Source organism: Bombus huntii, chromosome 14 (genome assembly GCF_024542735.1).
Source record: "Bombus huntii isolate Logan2020A chromosome 14, iyBomHunt1.1, whole genome shotgun sequence".
NCBI classification, from domain to species: Eukaryota; Metazoa; Arthropoda; class Insecta; order Hymenoptera; family Apidae; genus Bombus; species Bombus huntii.
This window is the reverse complement of record NC_066251.1, coordinates 5172144-5188754: the sequence shown is the minus strand read 5'-3', so window position 1 is coordinate 5188754 and position 16611 is coordinate 5172144. Positions and strand designations below refer to the sequence as shown.

At 36.7% G+C, this 16611-nt stretch overlaps 1 protein-coding gene across 2 annotated transcripts in view; it reads left to right on the top strand.

Moving 5' to 3' along the window:
- Positions 1-16611, top strand: part of LOC126872991 (uncharacterized) — a 48482-nt gene that overhangs the window by 10076 nt on the left and 21795 nt on the right. For both annotated transcript variants that reach the window (XM_050633347.1, XM_050633346.1), the window contains exon 2: positions 9866-9959. In XM_050633347.1, coding sequence (XP_050489304.1) covers positions 9866-9959 — 94 coding nt within the window. The remainder of the gene's footprint in view (positions 1-9865; positions 9960-16611) is intronic.

The following is a 16611-nucleotide window of genomic DNA, read 5'->3' as shown; positions in this document are numbered from 1 at the left end:
AAAAAGTTAAGCAAACCAAATTCCTAAATTTGAGGTATCCTTTAAATTTAATCGAGGTCAAATAAAACCTCCATTCGACCAGAGTTTCAGTTTGCTCGATGTACAACAAGCCTGCAAATTTTTACGATAAATGCCCTTCTCTTCTTCTTTCTCTTTTTTTTTTTTTTTTTTTAAATTGCTGCCGTATAAAGCCGGCTATTTGTCGAATGGATTTCTCTGCCTCTTTCACCAACCCCTAACATTTTCTCTTGCTCTCCCTCTCTCTCACTCTCTCTCTCTCTCTTTGTGAACTTTCTCTCTTACCGTGAAGAGTACATTATTCGAGATACAACAACGATCCTGTTAAGCGTCCCGTTTTATCGGTTCTCGGTGTAAAATCGATTTATAACATGCAAAACGCGGACGGCCCGTATCGGTATCATATTTACGATGTATGAATATATCGTTTACGAGCCGAACCTCCGCGTTTTGTTCGCCTTTTTATGGCCACCTTGCACATCCGCGCCGCGTAAGAGTATCGATATTCGATATTGCTACCTGCCGATAACTGCGTTTCAATAAAACGGGCAACGCATAAAAACGTTATAAGCGAATTATACGACTATAAGGGAAACACGTTTCGTGCCTTTATTTCCATCAATTAGTCGATTATCAGTCCCAAATAGCGATTCTACGTTGCGTTACGACGTTCTGTTCCATTTTACGCGCGCATTCGTATTTCATCGTTTAACACGTTGGCTATCGTGCCAATTTTATTGTTATATATTATTATATATTTTTGCACTCTGGCAGCTGCAATAGATTGAAATATATTACAAATACTGCGCCATAACGGCCATCTGAAGTACAGAAGAAAAATAGTACCGGTGTATGGCGTAAAGATGATGTACTACGGTAAAGTGGAAGCTGGAGACCATTCAAAGCCGAAAGACAGTAGAATTAATAAGTAATAATAAATAAAATAAAATACTAATGTCATAACGTTCAGCTTTTTCAAGATGTCGTATTGCATTCTCTGCTTTTTCCTCTCGACATTGTCTAAAATCTAAGTTCCTGGAAGCGCGTGCTTCGCTTCTATCCCGTTGTGTGAAATCTGTGTCGTTCACATTGCTAGTAATTTTGAAGTCTAAGGCGTTTATTTTATCTTCATCGGTCTGTATAATTTAACTTGGGTTATCGATGACCACCGGTGGCGGACAACGTGTTAAGAGGAATTTTCGTCCCTGTTCGTAATTTCCTATCTCTGCAGGAAATCCTTTAGAATAACACCGATGGTAGCCAGTAATTCCTGCCTTTATCTCCTCATTTTCTTTTTTTCCCTAGTGTTCTATGAATTTATATTTTCATCCAGTCATCCAACGATTAATTCAGCACGTCTTCGTATTATCGCGTACACGTATTTTCCACGTCTTTTTTTAATTAGCCTTACAAAGTCCGCAATCCGCATGAATTTGTATTTTTTCTCTACATCGCCGAAGACCGTTTCCTACTTCCGTCTTGTATTCCTTTTAATTATGATTCCCGCATATCGGTGTTCGTAAGCGTGAGGACAGTTGAGAAGATGAGATAAGCTTGAAACGTTATTAAGAACTTATTGAATATTACATTAAATCTCTATGATTCTATATATAGTACGTACTTCATGAAAAATCCATATATTCTATAATAAAAAATCTCATGAATGATAAGATAAAAATTCGCATTGGTGTTATTAGATTTCCCACTGCGCTTCTTATTATTTCTCCAATTCCATGCATTCTATAAATGATTCCACGAGAATCAGATTTTCGAATCTGTGCGAACTCCGTTGAATTTCCTAACGAACTCGTTTAAACATTTCTTAATTAGATTTAACGTTTAACATGCACGAATCTAATAATCTTTTATTATAGTATATTCACGTTGGAGATAGATGTTCTGTGATTTCTGTATATATTTCCAGATTAGTTTCAAATTTGATCAATGGTAGTCGAGTAACGTTATATAATTGTGTTAATGAAATTTCACAGTATCTCGTAAAGCATACATAATAAAATTCACAAAAATGTTCTATGTTGGGCGTCTAAATACTTTGACGAGCCACTCTACGTACAAATATTTTTAGAGGACCGATCTCATTACTTTTCTGACGAACTTTGTATATACAGACACGCATGTAAGCACAAATATAAGCACGAGCGCACAGAGGGAATAAAATTCGATAATTCAACAAGAGGAAATACAGTGGTCGCCGATAGGATCGTTTATTGTATCATGTCAATATTTTTCCACCCCCTCTTCCGGCTTATCGTTCCGCTACCTTGCCAGCAAAAATATCGGTTTTCGATAGCAGACAGTGCACCGACCTGGCAGCATTGTAGTTACAAGAATTAAACGATACGGAAACGCGTGAATAAAAAATCAAAATCACACACCCGCGCGCTCGCTAACCCTTCAACGATCGAAGCCTTAAATCGCCATTCGAAAATTGCGAAACAGATAAATAGAATTATTATAATTAATATATATGTATAATATATATTTTCTTATTTTCACCATTTTAACATATAATAATATAACATAATAATAATTTATTGTATTCTAGACTACATGTCTATTGCACGAAGACTATCTGGTTTTTTATCACACAGTTTAAACTTACAGACCTATGTGCGAATAGTTATTTTCTAGAACTTGATATTTATTATCGACTTTTAATGAGGAGAGAATATTTTCAATAAAAAGAACCTAATTAACTGTTGCTTTTTTACGACTAATCGATTAAATCATTAGCACTACAGTGATCTGACAATAGTGGAAACTTAATTCCTATAACGAATCATAGAGAATTTTAAAAGAATACTCGAGATATTTCCTTGCGTTAAATATAGATCTCATCGATCTTTACGAAATATCAAACGCAAAGCTGAAAATTAACAGACTTTGTACTTTATCGTAAAGATTATTATGTATAGGAAATTTCATAAAATTCAGCGTCCAAATATATAATTTGAGTTTCTCAATAATTTGAGTTTCTAACAGAACGTAGAATCGAAATAGGAGAGTAAAAGAAGGCAAACAAGAGTTCGCTGCAGTTATAAAATCATTGTGTTACGTTAATGTAATAAAGATAAAGAGTTAAGGGTTGCCGACTCGCTAATTTATTAACTGGCTAACCTGGAACTTTCCAGCGATATTTATCAGGAATTTTTCAATTTATTCACGTCAATGGAGAAAGTATCAATCCAATTTCACGTTGTATTAACGCGAGTTAATTTGTTTAATTTATATTAATGCTCGTCGAGTGAACGACCGGAGCGTTATTAAAATTCCTTTTGTATTTGTAATTTAGATCGATGACGGGCGGAGAGGTGGCCGGAAGTAATTTGCGCCAGCATTTTATGGACAAATTAGTCGCGTTTATCGGGCATTTATGCGCGTTTAAAATTGATAAGTCTGTCGAGGGGTTGTTGGCCATAACGAGGCTAATTTGTGATTAACGTTTCACGGATAAATTAACCATGCTGCGTAACGAGCAGAGTGGAAACGGAGATTGAATGTTTTGACGTGTTCCATGAAAGTGGTCCTGGATATCTGCTTTTGCAACACCAACGAAATTACTATCGAAGATAATAGGGAAAAATTTACGATAAAGACATTTACGTTTACGATATATATTTTTGTCGATTTTTAATTTTAATATCACTAGATGACTAAAGAGAAGTATTTCAGTACGAAATAGGGAAATGATAGGATAAGTTCGAAGATGTAAAATCTTTCAAAATTAGACGATAAATTCACAACGTTTTGTAAAAGATAATTTAATATTAATCCATTGATTAACTTTTTAAACGTTCAATATGACTACAATACATAAAAGATAATTTTGAATTGTCGACAATCTTGATATTGATAAAAAATTGGAAATCATGCGAAGAAACGTAACAAGCATAGTTTTGTTGCTTCTTTTCGCTTTATAACAAAAAAAAAAAAGGGATAATTCAATATAACATACGTAGAAAAAGAACTTGCTTAAAAGAACCTGTTAGATGCAAATCTGACGAAGTTTTAACGATGAGTCTTAAACGATATTTTTGTAAGAGGACAATTTTAATAACACGATATTAACACGCCGAAGATTAAAACTGCTTCTTCATAAAAAAATGAAGACTGTGACTTATCGACGTTATTCAAATGGAATCTTTAATTAAGGAATTAACTGAGTCTACAATTAAGGAATTGAGAAAAACTACAGGTACACGCGAGATTGCTGTTTGCTCATGTAGAAAAGATCAATCGACGCTCGTGACTAATGGAGTATCGCAAAAAGCGAACGACTACAACGGCTTGTTAGCTTATTAGCCTTTTTTCACTATGCTAATCTATCTTTCCGTGCGTTCGTTTTCTACCTCGTTTCAGATTTTTATTTAACGAGCCCCGGTTTGTTACTCTTCACCCTTTTGTTGTCTCGTTGTTTCATCGCGGAAACGTGCCGGTTTATCGCGTGAAATATGGCAGAGAGTTTTCAACGTTGCTCTTGAAAACATTCGACCACCGCGACGTGCCTTCTTTCGCGTGCTTATCGACGATCTTACATATTTCGCGGTGCATGATTTCAATTTATTCTCGCGCGCGATCGTAGTAATAATCGCAGCAATAATCGGGCGAAAGTTTCCTACGAGATTCGTTCGCAAATACTATATTTAGTAAATTACGTAACGGGCAGCATGCTATTTAAACCTAACTTTCACGTGATTCGTGTTTTTATCGAATCAGATACTTTCCAAGATTTCCAGATTCTATCGAGTTAAGTGGTTCGTTCTACATTTTGTCTCGAGATGGAATATAGTTCAGAGTAATGCAAATTGCCTGCCTTTCTAAAAATAGATCACGAGCCACTGGTTATATTATCGTTCGCAAGAATCGGAATAGTTTGGTCGATTCGTGGTAATAAGTTGAAGAATCTGGATCGTATCCTCTCCAATAGTATTCTTTGTTCCTTAAAATCGCATTTCTGATGTAGCTGCATCTCTGCCCGTGTCAAGGCCACAATTAACTACGACTCTGAAGTGAAAACCGGGTCAGAGTTTGCAGAGGAGCTTTATTTACTCTGCGAATCAATATTGCGGATGTGCTATTAATCTTCCGAGCTGCTAACACGGTCTTGCCGCAAAGCTGCCTCTAAACTCAGTTGAAATTAAACGAAGAAACTGTGTTCTTAACAAAGAGCCGCGACTAAAGCGAAGGAGCTTTGCGAGATTGCAAAGAACTGTTCTGTTACCTTCGTGTAATAAAGAGAGACGAAACGTGGTGAGAGTGAAGAAAATAAATTTCTTCGAGTTTCCATCGCAAACAAAAGTTTGCTAGTTTTGCTTTATAAACGCCTCCACGGGCGTTACTCGTCTATTTTCTATTTCATCCACGGTCTGCTTGATCGGCGTTTATTACCCTCGTTCCGCGAATAATCTCCCCTTCGTTCGAAGCTGGTGGATGAAAATATTCTTCCGTCGTCCTTTTTCCACATTTTTTTTTTATCTTATTTCCCTTCGGCCCCGAGCATTCTCAAAGGGACTTCTCTTTTTTGAAATTACAATGAACCAGAGGCTTTAGTAGGTGTGTATGTGTGTGTACGTGTATCAGAGCGTACGATCGATCCGATTCTCGTCCGCGTTTAATCGCGCATAAATTGAGCAATCCTCTTTAATTGCAGCCTGAACGGACCGTGGAAGTTGTTCCCGCATCGCCAGGATTTACATATTCGAAGCTACTTTATAGGAGACGAAATCGCGTTTCCTGGTCGGGCAACGTGCTGCATACGCTTTTCACGCAAATCAGATTTTACCCCTTTTTATCTCTTTTCTCTACGCGACGAATCGCTTATTTTTATTGTCGTTTTCGAGAAAGAGCCTTGCGCTCCTCGCAGTTTGATCGGATCCTTCTTTTCCTCTTTTTATTTCCTCTTCTTCTACGCGAAGAATTATTTTCATTCTCCTTTTCCAAAAACATTTGCGTATCCCTGGTAATTCGAAGGGATGCTTTCTTTTACCTCTCTTCTTTTCATTTTTCTACGTGAAGAATGATTTGTCCTCTTTCTCGAAAAGTATCTTTGTATTCCTTTTGTATTTCTTGATGGGTTTCTCCTTTTTTCCCCCTTTACCTCTTTTCTTTCGTACGCGAAGAATCATTTTCTTTCGTTTCATTTTCGTGTTCGAGAAATACTTTGTATCGCTTGTAGTCCGATAGGGTTCATCTGTGTGATTAAAAACCGACACATTTGCATATGGAGATTTATATACGGTGCAGGTAATTTGACGTCCTAAAATCACGTGCTCGGATCGATTAAAATGCATGCACCTCGAGATTCCACGGTCTTCGTGCACGATCTTTTACCTCGTTGGTAAAAGACGATGACGAGCATCATCAAATTTTTTGCGCTGCCTTTGAACCTCGTAAACGATCCCCTTCACGATGCTTCGCGTGGAACCACCCCTTTATCTGCTTCTTGGATAATTATCTTGCAAATTCTTCGCGTCTTCTTCAATGTTGAAGATACGCTTCTAAGCTTTAACCCTTTTCGTTATTTCATAAATTTAAGTGCGTCTTGTCGAGTAAAATCCGCCTTATAACCGCAAAGGTTAAGAATTTTTATTATCAATTTACGAAAACTTTAATACTTTGCTGTTGTAATATTACTTTACATACGAATGCCTTGCTCGTTGAAATTAATTTGGTCGAAATTGAACGAACGTTAATTAAAATTGAACTCAGTCACATCTTTTCCCGAATGTATTAATTCGTTCAAATAAATTACATTAATTATACAAAAATGGAAGAATTCGTTTCTTCCAAATGTAATCCAAACAACGTGATAAAATCAGTTGTACTTATGTACTGTAATGATTAATGCTGATTTCTCCTTATTACATCGGTAGTCAGTTCGTGCATGTATTACGTAATCACAGTCATGTTTATACTTCTTCGATCTTAACGATCTAACGACGTATATCGACCATTTCCGTGAGTGTCTTAAATTATCGTAATTCGTTTTCTGCAATAACGAGATAACGCTCCCGCACGAGAAATATGAAACATTCCAACATTACGATACCGTATGTTTTACTGCATACCTTAGACAGCAAATTATTCAGTTCGTCGAGCATTAGAGTTGGTCCATTAATGTCTACATAATTTTGCATATAATAAAATGTTCGATTCTATAATCTGAATTTTCCAATCTTTCTTTCCTTTTTTCAATAAATGTTTTTTAATCGTTGCACGTATATCATCAGACATTATTTTACAGCTGAGAATTTTCTCTTTCGTATGTGATATTGATTCAATACCTACATATATGAATTTCCTTTCATTGTGTTTAAGATTCAGTGAAGTTGAAATAATTAAACATCGATCGTTTTATATACAGACAACCTAACAGAAAATTGAAAACTTTCCTCGTGGGTTTAATTCAGTGATCAGAGACTGTGATTCGAATGTCCACCAAAAAAAAAAAAAAAAAAAAGAAAAAAAATATTGAAAAGCTTGGAATTGCTTGAAAATGAATATTCGACAATTTCTAAATAGGACTATGGTCGAACGGTTCAAGTTTTATTTCTTTTCGTTTTTGTCCTTAGAAATCTTCAGGAACCTATTTTTCAGTTACCCAGTGACCAGTTTATGGCTGACCTTGGACCCTAAATTCGGGAAATTTATTGCGAGCACAACGAGGGTGCGCGTATCTGGGAAAACGCGTTCATACCCAGTGACCCACAGAAACCGGACAATAAAGGAGAAAGTAGTCAACGGTAGTGGGTTACTATGTTGCATCGTTGGCACCAAGTGATTTTTCCTTTCTACCGATAACCCTCGCCAATTTTGCTAGCACAATATGACTACCTTTAATCACCACAGCAAAGTACCTTCCGGAAAATATATTGGACTGGGTCAACACGTTTCGAACGTACACACTAATTGCTATTTTTATTACCTGTATATAAAATAAAAAAATTATATAGAACTGAACAAATGTTAAAAAATTATTGATATTTTTAAGAACTACTGCCTCGTTTGAAATTCTATATTATAAAGAATTTACATATTCAATGGTATAATAGGTCCATCAATTTTGTGTAATTAAATTAAATTTTGTCTTCTATTTATGCAACAAATAGATTGAGTCCAGTATAATCTATATATACCTATTTATCTGTCTATTTTCTACCTATGTTCATAGTTACTTGTATCCATCAATGTTATTCAGACGAATACCCAAAGAAATCGACATATATATTAGAGGCCCTAATAGGATATTATGGGGTCAACGCATAATTGTCTTCATTATTTTTGTATAACTCTTGCAAACTTTTATTTCGATCATTATTTTGCACCAATCCGAAAATTCTGATCCATCGATCGTTTTTCTAATCTAACTTCTCACCTAGGATCTAGCTCTGAGAAGTCGTGGCAAATGTGCATCGTGTGTTCAAACGTTTATGGTACATACGATTGTGAACATACTGGAAGCTGTTGAAAGCGTTTCAAATGTCGTGACTAGATCCGTTCCGTTTAATCCATCCACAGATGTGCTCGTACCTTTATAAAAGTAACACGACAATTTCCCTCAGAATGTCGTCGCTCGGTTAGTCTTGTTCTTGCAGGCGGTCTATTTGGTTTTATTCGGCTTTCTCTCTCTTCGTACCCTCTCTTTTTGCGTTTTTGGTCAGCTTAAAAGATTTCACGACGCTACGTTTAACTTGTGCCGCCTAACGAACGGATGCTGCCACGTATTGGCGGCTCTTGATGCAGAGCGAGGGATTTTATGGTAAATGGAGTGGATAATTAAGCGTTTACCGCCGAGTCAATCGGCATCGTGGAATTTTCTTCTAAATAAGCGTTATTTCCGCGGCGATAGTGACAACGTACGGCCGTCGATTACGAAGTACTACATTAACGAGACCGCCACACCGGTCGACCGGTTTCTCTGCGCTTTTGCACGTTTCAATTTTTAAAAATTATCAACGTTCTGGAAGACAGGAAGCGCCGACAACCGCGCGCAATCTCGTTAAACCCCCTGACGGATATTACTTGTTTTTTGCAACTGTCTTCTTCCCTTTCATAACCAGGATGTCCTTTTTTTCTTGGTTTGGTACAAACGTGGTCAATTTTCGTGCGTATCACGTCTCTGTTGCATTCCCTCGGGGACGGTTCATCGCATCATTTATTTTATGCCCGTATTAAACAGCAGTCTCGTCCGAGTTTAACACTTTTGCGTATAACGTTAAATTCTTCCTATATTATCGCGTTTTGAACGTGAAATATTTATTTTACGAAGTGGAATGTTATAGTTGATTATTTTAAGCTATTCAGAAGCGAATTTTTATTAAGGACTCAAAGAGAAATTACTTTTTCCTAGTTATCTATTTATTTTTCCTTCGTTTCTTTTAGATAACGTACGTGAACATTGGTAGATTAGAATGTTCATGGATTTATACGAAATTTAAAATTGTAAAAATGCACAGAATGCACGTAGTATATACAGTGATTCCAGAAATATTTAAATACATTAAATTTTTGTTATCACATGAAAGTGTACTATCAAGTCGCATGAAACTTAATGTGTTTGGACTTAATTAGTATATGGATGTAATTAGAAATACAATACCGTACAAGTACATTTTGTGGTCTCTATAAAAGTCTACATATAAAGCACCCAAAGTATAGTACTCGTTCTAATACTTGCTTGGTGGTTTCATTTGTTAAATTGTATTCGTTAAAGTATATCATTGAACGTTAAAGTCAATCCTGAAAGGATTTTTAGGTCTAGCATTGAAAATTTAGATGATAAATAGAATGGAATCGACGAACCGTAAAAAGAAACTTTTGATTTCAGGAGACGATGATGGACTACGAGGGTGACGGAGGGGAGTTGGAAGAGCTCGTTGATCTGGCAACCGACGTAGCGGATTCATCCCTGACAATTCGAGGTAATTAAACTTTCATTCTTCACCCCACGTTTCCCTCTCCTCCTCTCTCTTCCCTATAGATAAAGAAGAGACCGCGGTTCAATGAACAGGATGTTTTCGTTTAAATAGGGAAGCTTTCCAAGGGGTCGCAATTAGGGGTGCAATTGAGTAAAATGTACACGAATCTGAATTTTCCTCCAACAATCGTGGCACTAACAATCCAATTAATTAGCAACGACTGAAAAGCCACTCTGATAATAATGATCTTTCATAAAATAAACTTATAATAAATTGTCCAAGTATAGCAAATTGTATAGTTGATGAGGATCACGACGTCTATTGCTCTGGTTCATTAATAGTTCCCATTTCCTTCAAGTAAACGGTTGATTTCGGAATATTCACAACTCTAGGTAAGTTGTGAATAAACTTTTCATTTCATACCTGAAATCCCAAATTGCATCTTTGTTTCCTTGAAATGAAATCCTGAAGCACCCTTAAAAACTCCTTCGACTAAATACAGTGACGGATAAAAGAAATTTTAAAATGATAAAACATGAATTTTGGTAGCTTCCGTACTGAAAATTCTCTGCCATATCGATAACATTCTATGTATCATACATATATATACATTGCTTTTATCAAATATAAATTCATTTTGTAAAATTATCGTGTCTCTCTATTGTCTTCTTATTTTACGAACCTTATCTTGTACCATTGTATAAAGCTACACTACATTCTATTGTTTTATCTCCTTTATATCACTCAACGATTGAAGTTTCAAAATGTTTCATACAACGCGCATAATATATTCATAAAAGGTGCCTTCTATTGTTCAAATACCTGTATGAGCTTGTGTATGTTTCGTTCGAGAGTTCTCTTCACTTCAGCTAACGTTATTATCCCTCGAGGCATTCATAAAGCTTGCAAACAAGTTCCTTGCAATTCAAATGCTCCTTCGAATATCCTCGTTTCCATTTCTATTCCTAACTACCCTCTTGTTTTACACCCCCTTTCCGTCCCGGTGAAACCAGTGCATTCGTGCAGTTTATTTGCTCGTTAATTAGATTGTCGTAGAATAGCGGGGTAGAGAAAACGGCATTAAGAGAGTAGGTTCGCGTGTAACGAGGCGGAATAACGCCGAGACCTGTGCGGTGGATAGGCTGGAGGAAGAGGGTGGATGGGTGCTCGCGGGCGTAAGGGGTGGCTCTCGAAAATTGTTAAGCTAAATAAACGTTCAGCTGCGGGGAAAATTGGTAGAAACGCAATTACTGTGCTATCCCGCACAAAAGGGGAATATTTTCACCCTAATATTCCCGAGACAGAATAATTATTTACAGCCGCAAGAGAAAACTGTTTGTCACGGTCTTTCACTTTGTGCTGGCTTAGTCATAGAGAAAATCACTTCCAGGTAGCGCCTTGTAAGCGTGTCGTTAAAACGTTTCGTGTCAGACCCTTGATCGGATGTGTTTCTTCCAGGAGACGAGAATGGTTAGAAAGAGGACAAGTGATGTAAGAAAAAAATGTGACGTTTATGGTTAATTACTTCCGTTAGTGTCGGTCGAGGGATGAAAGATCGAGGAATCTTTCCAACCCCTCGGCTTGTAAGTAAATTCTTCTTCAATTTACAAAATTTAAAAGTCATCACAGTAATATCTCTTCAACATAAATATATGCAACATTAGGATCGATCGATAAATGATTTTTGGAAATATATTTTTGAATATCTTTGTAACGACTACTTCAAAACAGCGGCTATAAATTGCAACAATTCAAAAACATATAATCCTTGTTCTTCTTCCGACATATTGCGTATAGTTCATCAATCGTGGAAATTTTTCATTGTCTACAAATATTTCTATCCTTTTACAAATCCTATTTTACATATATCTTCTCAAAATTGAGAATCTTCTCTTTCATACATGATTTCAATGTCTTAACTTTTCCATATAAAAATCCCATTTCATTGGGGGACTCAACGAAGCTCGACCTATGTGTCAGTCACGGTTTTTTAATACCAGTTAATTACTATTAACTCCAACAATTTCAGCCATAAAACAAATCCCAAGAAAGGTGATGAAACTATTCTAAAGCTCGCTAGAAACGAGGTTGCTCGAACGAGAATGGCAATCTTCCACAATTTTACAAAGAAAGAAACTCAAAGGAATCCGTCCTGGACCGGTCAGAAGGGACGCAGAAGATGCAATAACATCGAGATTGTCAAAAGTGGAGCCAAGCTTCCGTGTTCTCGGTCAGAAAGAGTCAAAGTCCTCGAGTCGAACGGTTAAGGGGCGAAGGAAAAAGGAACGAGGCGATTCCCTTTTTGGCGAAGAAGAGATTTTCTCGCGCGATTATTTCGACCAGGCGAAATTGTCCGGATCCCAGGATTCGTGTAATTACGTCCTTGGTTCTCGCGCGATGACTTTACGACAAAGTATACCTTTGGTTTACCACTTTATAATCAAGCAACCTCGCCTGTTCCCCTTCCGCGATTTGAGCTGTCCACTTAAACGCGTTCGGTAATCGCTCCTAATTACCCGGTCCTCCTGCTCGGCCTGTCTTTCACTTTCGAATGGTGGCTGGTGGATTCCTCGAGGCAACGTGGAACATTCGGTCACGCGATCTTCCCGAAACGATCCACGATCGTATCGATCGCGACTACATATCGTCGGAACTGATACCGGATTGACATAGCAAAATAGAGCTGCTTGAATATCGCTAAACGTATTCGATCTGGTACATGTATCGACGTCAGCTTTTAAAAAGTATTTCTCAACGACGTAACGAGTGTTCTGAAAATTTTTCAAGTAAAACCATATGAAAAGAACTATTCCCAATGTTAGTCCTGAAGATAGGAATCGTGGAAATCCTTTCGCAACTGAACGTGCTAGGCTTCAACGTCTTAAAATTCGATTTTCAACATTGCACTCGTTGCGTATTTCGAGACACACCGTTAGTCTTAGATGTAATAACGAAAGAATGAGAAAGGGTCGTATATCATACGTCCGGCAAGAGAAAATAATCAAAATCGAGCGAATGACTTGAATAACCCTATGGTAGGATTATTTGAGTTCACAAAAAGGTATTACGTAAGAATTAAACTTCATTGAGACAATTTTAAACGAATAAAAAATACGATGGAGAATTTAGTAGAATATCTAATAGAGATACCAAAATTAATTTGATTATTTCTAAAATTGTTATTTGTAACAAAGAATATTTGAATTTTTGATGGGTCACTATATAGTATGATATACGTCGTAAAGATTTTAAGAAGACCCCAATGATTTTGCAAACTTATTTAATTTTCTGCAAGTGTTTTAATACTGATAAATTGGTTGAGTATCAATATATATGGTGTCATTCTCATCACTAGTTCCAACTTCGTTTGGTTTCACGACGAGCTACCAAAAACTTGTTTTTTTTTTTAATTCTTTCTGGTTGCTTTTAATTGCTTCTACCGGTCTCTCCGGTCCATCGTCTTCGATCGATAATTTGTAGGGTCGACAGGGATTGCGATCGAAATTTCTTCCTTGGTTTCTTCCAATCGTCTTTAATTGGCTCAAACGGTAATTATTTCAAGCTTCTCATTTCAACCTACCGCGACAAGCTTCTTTTATGCCCTGTTTTGCATATACAAAAAATTGTACCTTAACAAGGCATGATCTAATTAAAAATTACTATATTCCACGAATTAATTTTAGTTTTAGTTAAAACTGATCTCTAAATTGATCAAGGCAGATATGTTTCTACCGTTGATAAAAGAAATTGATAAAAAGAAAACTTCGTCTGGCAATCTTCGAAAGCTCGATCTCGAGAGGAACTTTTACTTTCCATGTGATATAACCAGTCCAAAATTATTTTTGCGTCGCTTCCTTCAGCACAAAATGATTATTAGCAATCATCTTCCACATCAACTCTATCAAATCAAATTTATTTATACGATTCTCGATTCTCTGCCAATTTACGAACGTCCTCGTGAATTTCGTTCCTCTGGGCTTCGTCTTGTCGCGTAAATAACTTATCGATGCGTCTGTAGGTTTGCTGTTCGTGAGCTCACTGTTCGTCGTCTCGGCTCTTTTGTCAAAGAACAAAGGTAATCGAGTTTCCCCAGGAATATGGGAAATTTGTTGCTCTCCAGCAGTCTCACGCGAGACAGAAATGTTTCTCGATCCCTTTTCGAACCGTACCTGCTTTCGTAGGATGCGCAGAAATCCTAGAAAATTTTTATTCCAAGGGCCATGGGGAAGGGTCGTGCCTTTTCTGCCAACAATTTTTCCCCTATCATCAATCTGCCTGGGAATTTCGATGATCTTTCCCCGTGTGTCCCGTGGACGGCTTGCTATTTCCATATACATTTGATAATATAAAAAAGAGAAAGAAATGAATTTTTTATAACTAATTTCGATAAGTAGAGTAAGATTAATAGAGCTTCTCTCAAAAATAAAATTTTCGACTCGTTTAGGTGAGTTGAGTTTGATAAATTGAAATTCAGATTACCGGAAAAGAAACATCGATCCATTATCAAGTTCTTACGCTTCGTTAGAATTATCGAAGCTCATCTGTTTTACTGAAATTAATCAAATAATCGCAATTTGATTAATCTGAATCTAGGACGTCATTTCGTAAAACGTTATTTCATAAAATTTACGTTCTGTAAAAACAAAACATATTCTGATTTTATTTGAAAGTTTAATCTATCGTCTAATTCATATACTTCACTAGAATTATTAATATTCTATTTTTCATTCAGCTAGTCGAACCTAAACAACTTGACTAATCCGAATCAAGATTATTATACACCAAGGCCACCGTATATTAATTTATCAAGATCTCGATAGCCTGCAACACAGAATCGATCGACCTGATTCTAACACATCTCCGCCATTAATCGTTGCCCCTTAACCGTCTGAAATAAATTTTCAACTGGCTCGATCGGGCTTCTTGGTCTCGTTACCATCTCGGTATCGAGAGTTAAAACGGCTCCCAGTTTCCGGGACAACATCAGGACACCAGATAACGACATCATCTTTCTCTCTCTTTTCGACTGTTTCAAAGTCCATTTATAAGATTCATTAAAGTTTTGCCGGTCGTTACCATTAATCACAAAGCGGTGGGATGCCTGTTCGTGCGCTATACACGGGGAAAATAACTTTCCGCTTACGGGCGTACGAATCTACTGACCCCTTTTTGAAATATGAATTTTATATGCTAATGGTGGCTCGCTTCGGCGAGTTACTTCGGCCGCTTACAACCGTAGGCGTTTCAATCTTCCGACGAAAATTCCGGCAGCCGAGCAATTTCTGTTCCAAGAGGTGGCTGAATAATAGAAAGAGCCGTACGGATCGAATTCGCTGCGATTTACGATCTATAAATTTCGTTTCTCTCTTTCTCTCTCGCTTATTTGTAATCCGCGTCGAAATTTGTTTGCGATGAAAGTTTTTTTGATTTTGAAAGATGAAAAGTCCGTGAAACCGAAAAGAACGCGGGAAAATCGAACCTCCGTTCCATTTTCGTCATTCGAATCCCTCTAAACGATAAATAACATTAAATTCGATTCGCGCGATTGATTTTCCAGAGTATTGCCACGATATGAATTTGTCTTTATTTTAATAACAGAGACAATACGATTGAGTTTGCGTTTACATTTGCTGGGTTGATCGTTTTAATTGCTACGATCTTAAGACTTTAAGAGCACATTCTTGTTCATTCTCTGATCTTAATTTCATTTTACGAACGAGCAGGAAAATTGAAGTTTTATCAATCGAAAAATCAACTTTCAACCCATCTCTACTTCTTGCTTTTCCCAATGGAACCGCTAATCTTTCCAGAAGAACGTTTTCTCTCACCCTAGGAGAATTTGTTCCAACGGTCTTTACGTAATCTTCAATAGTCGAAGAATCTTTAAGGGGTGTCATAAGTTGACAGAAGACGTCCGGGCTTATTCTTCTTTCCCATCAGGCTATCATCATCCGTCTTCTTGACTTCCTAACGATGAGTGGAAGAACATTTTACATGGACCTTATGAAACTTTTATCTATGGTATACCTTCCTTATTCTCGAAAAGGGAGATCGTTCCTATTATTATTCAAGTTTGCTATATTTATAACTCGAGGTAACTTTTATATTTTTATTATGTGGGGTGATTTGGGGAGTGTTTATTCATGAAAATCTAATTGATCTTTCTATTTTAATGTCCCTTGACTTGAATCAATAGAGTTCAAACAACTAGAGGGAACAACTCATCAGTTTCAAAGTCAATTACAGTCATTTTTTAAATGTTCGATAGTACTCAGGGAAATTTTGAATTTGATTGTTTCTGTATGTATGGAAGCGTCAAAGGAATTTTTATGTATCGTTTACGAGAAATTTAAAGGTGAAAGAATGCACATAACCCTTATGATAATATCCAATAGATAAAACAAAAGTATAAATTCCAAATATTCGCAGTGTAATAACGATTTCAGTGAAAAATATATCACGTGAAAGTTGAATTGTTTCAATGGTGATGTAATTTGATTTGCCTGAAACGTATCGATTTACCGAATCTATAGAATAGTTCTTGTTCGCCTGTTCAACAATAGAACGTTTGATAGACTCAGTTGGTAATAGAACCGTTCAAGGAGGTGATCCTGTAATTGTTTTAAACAGTATAGATCATATCCGTGGGACATGG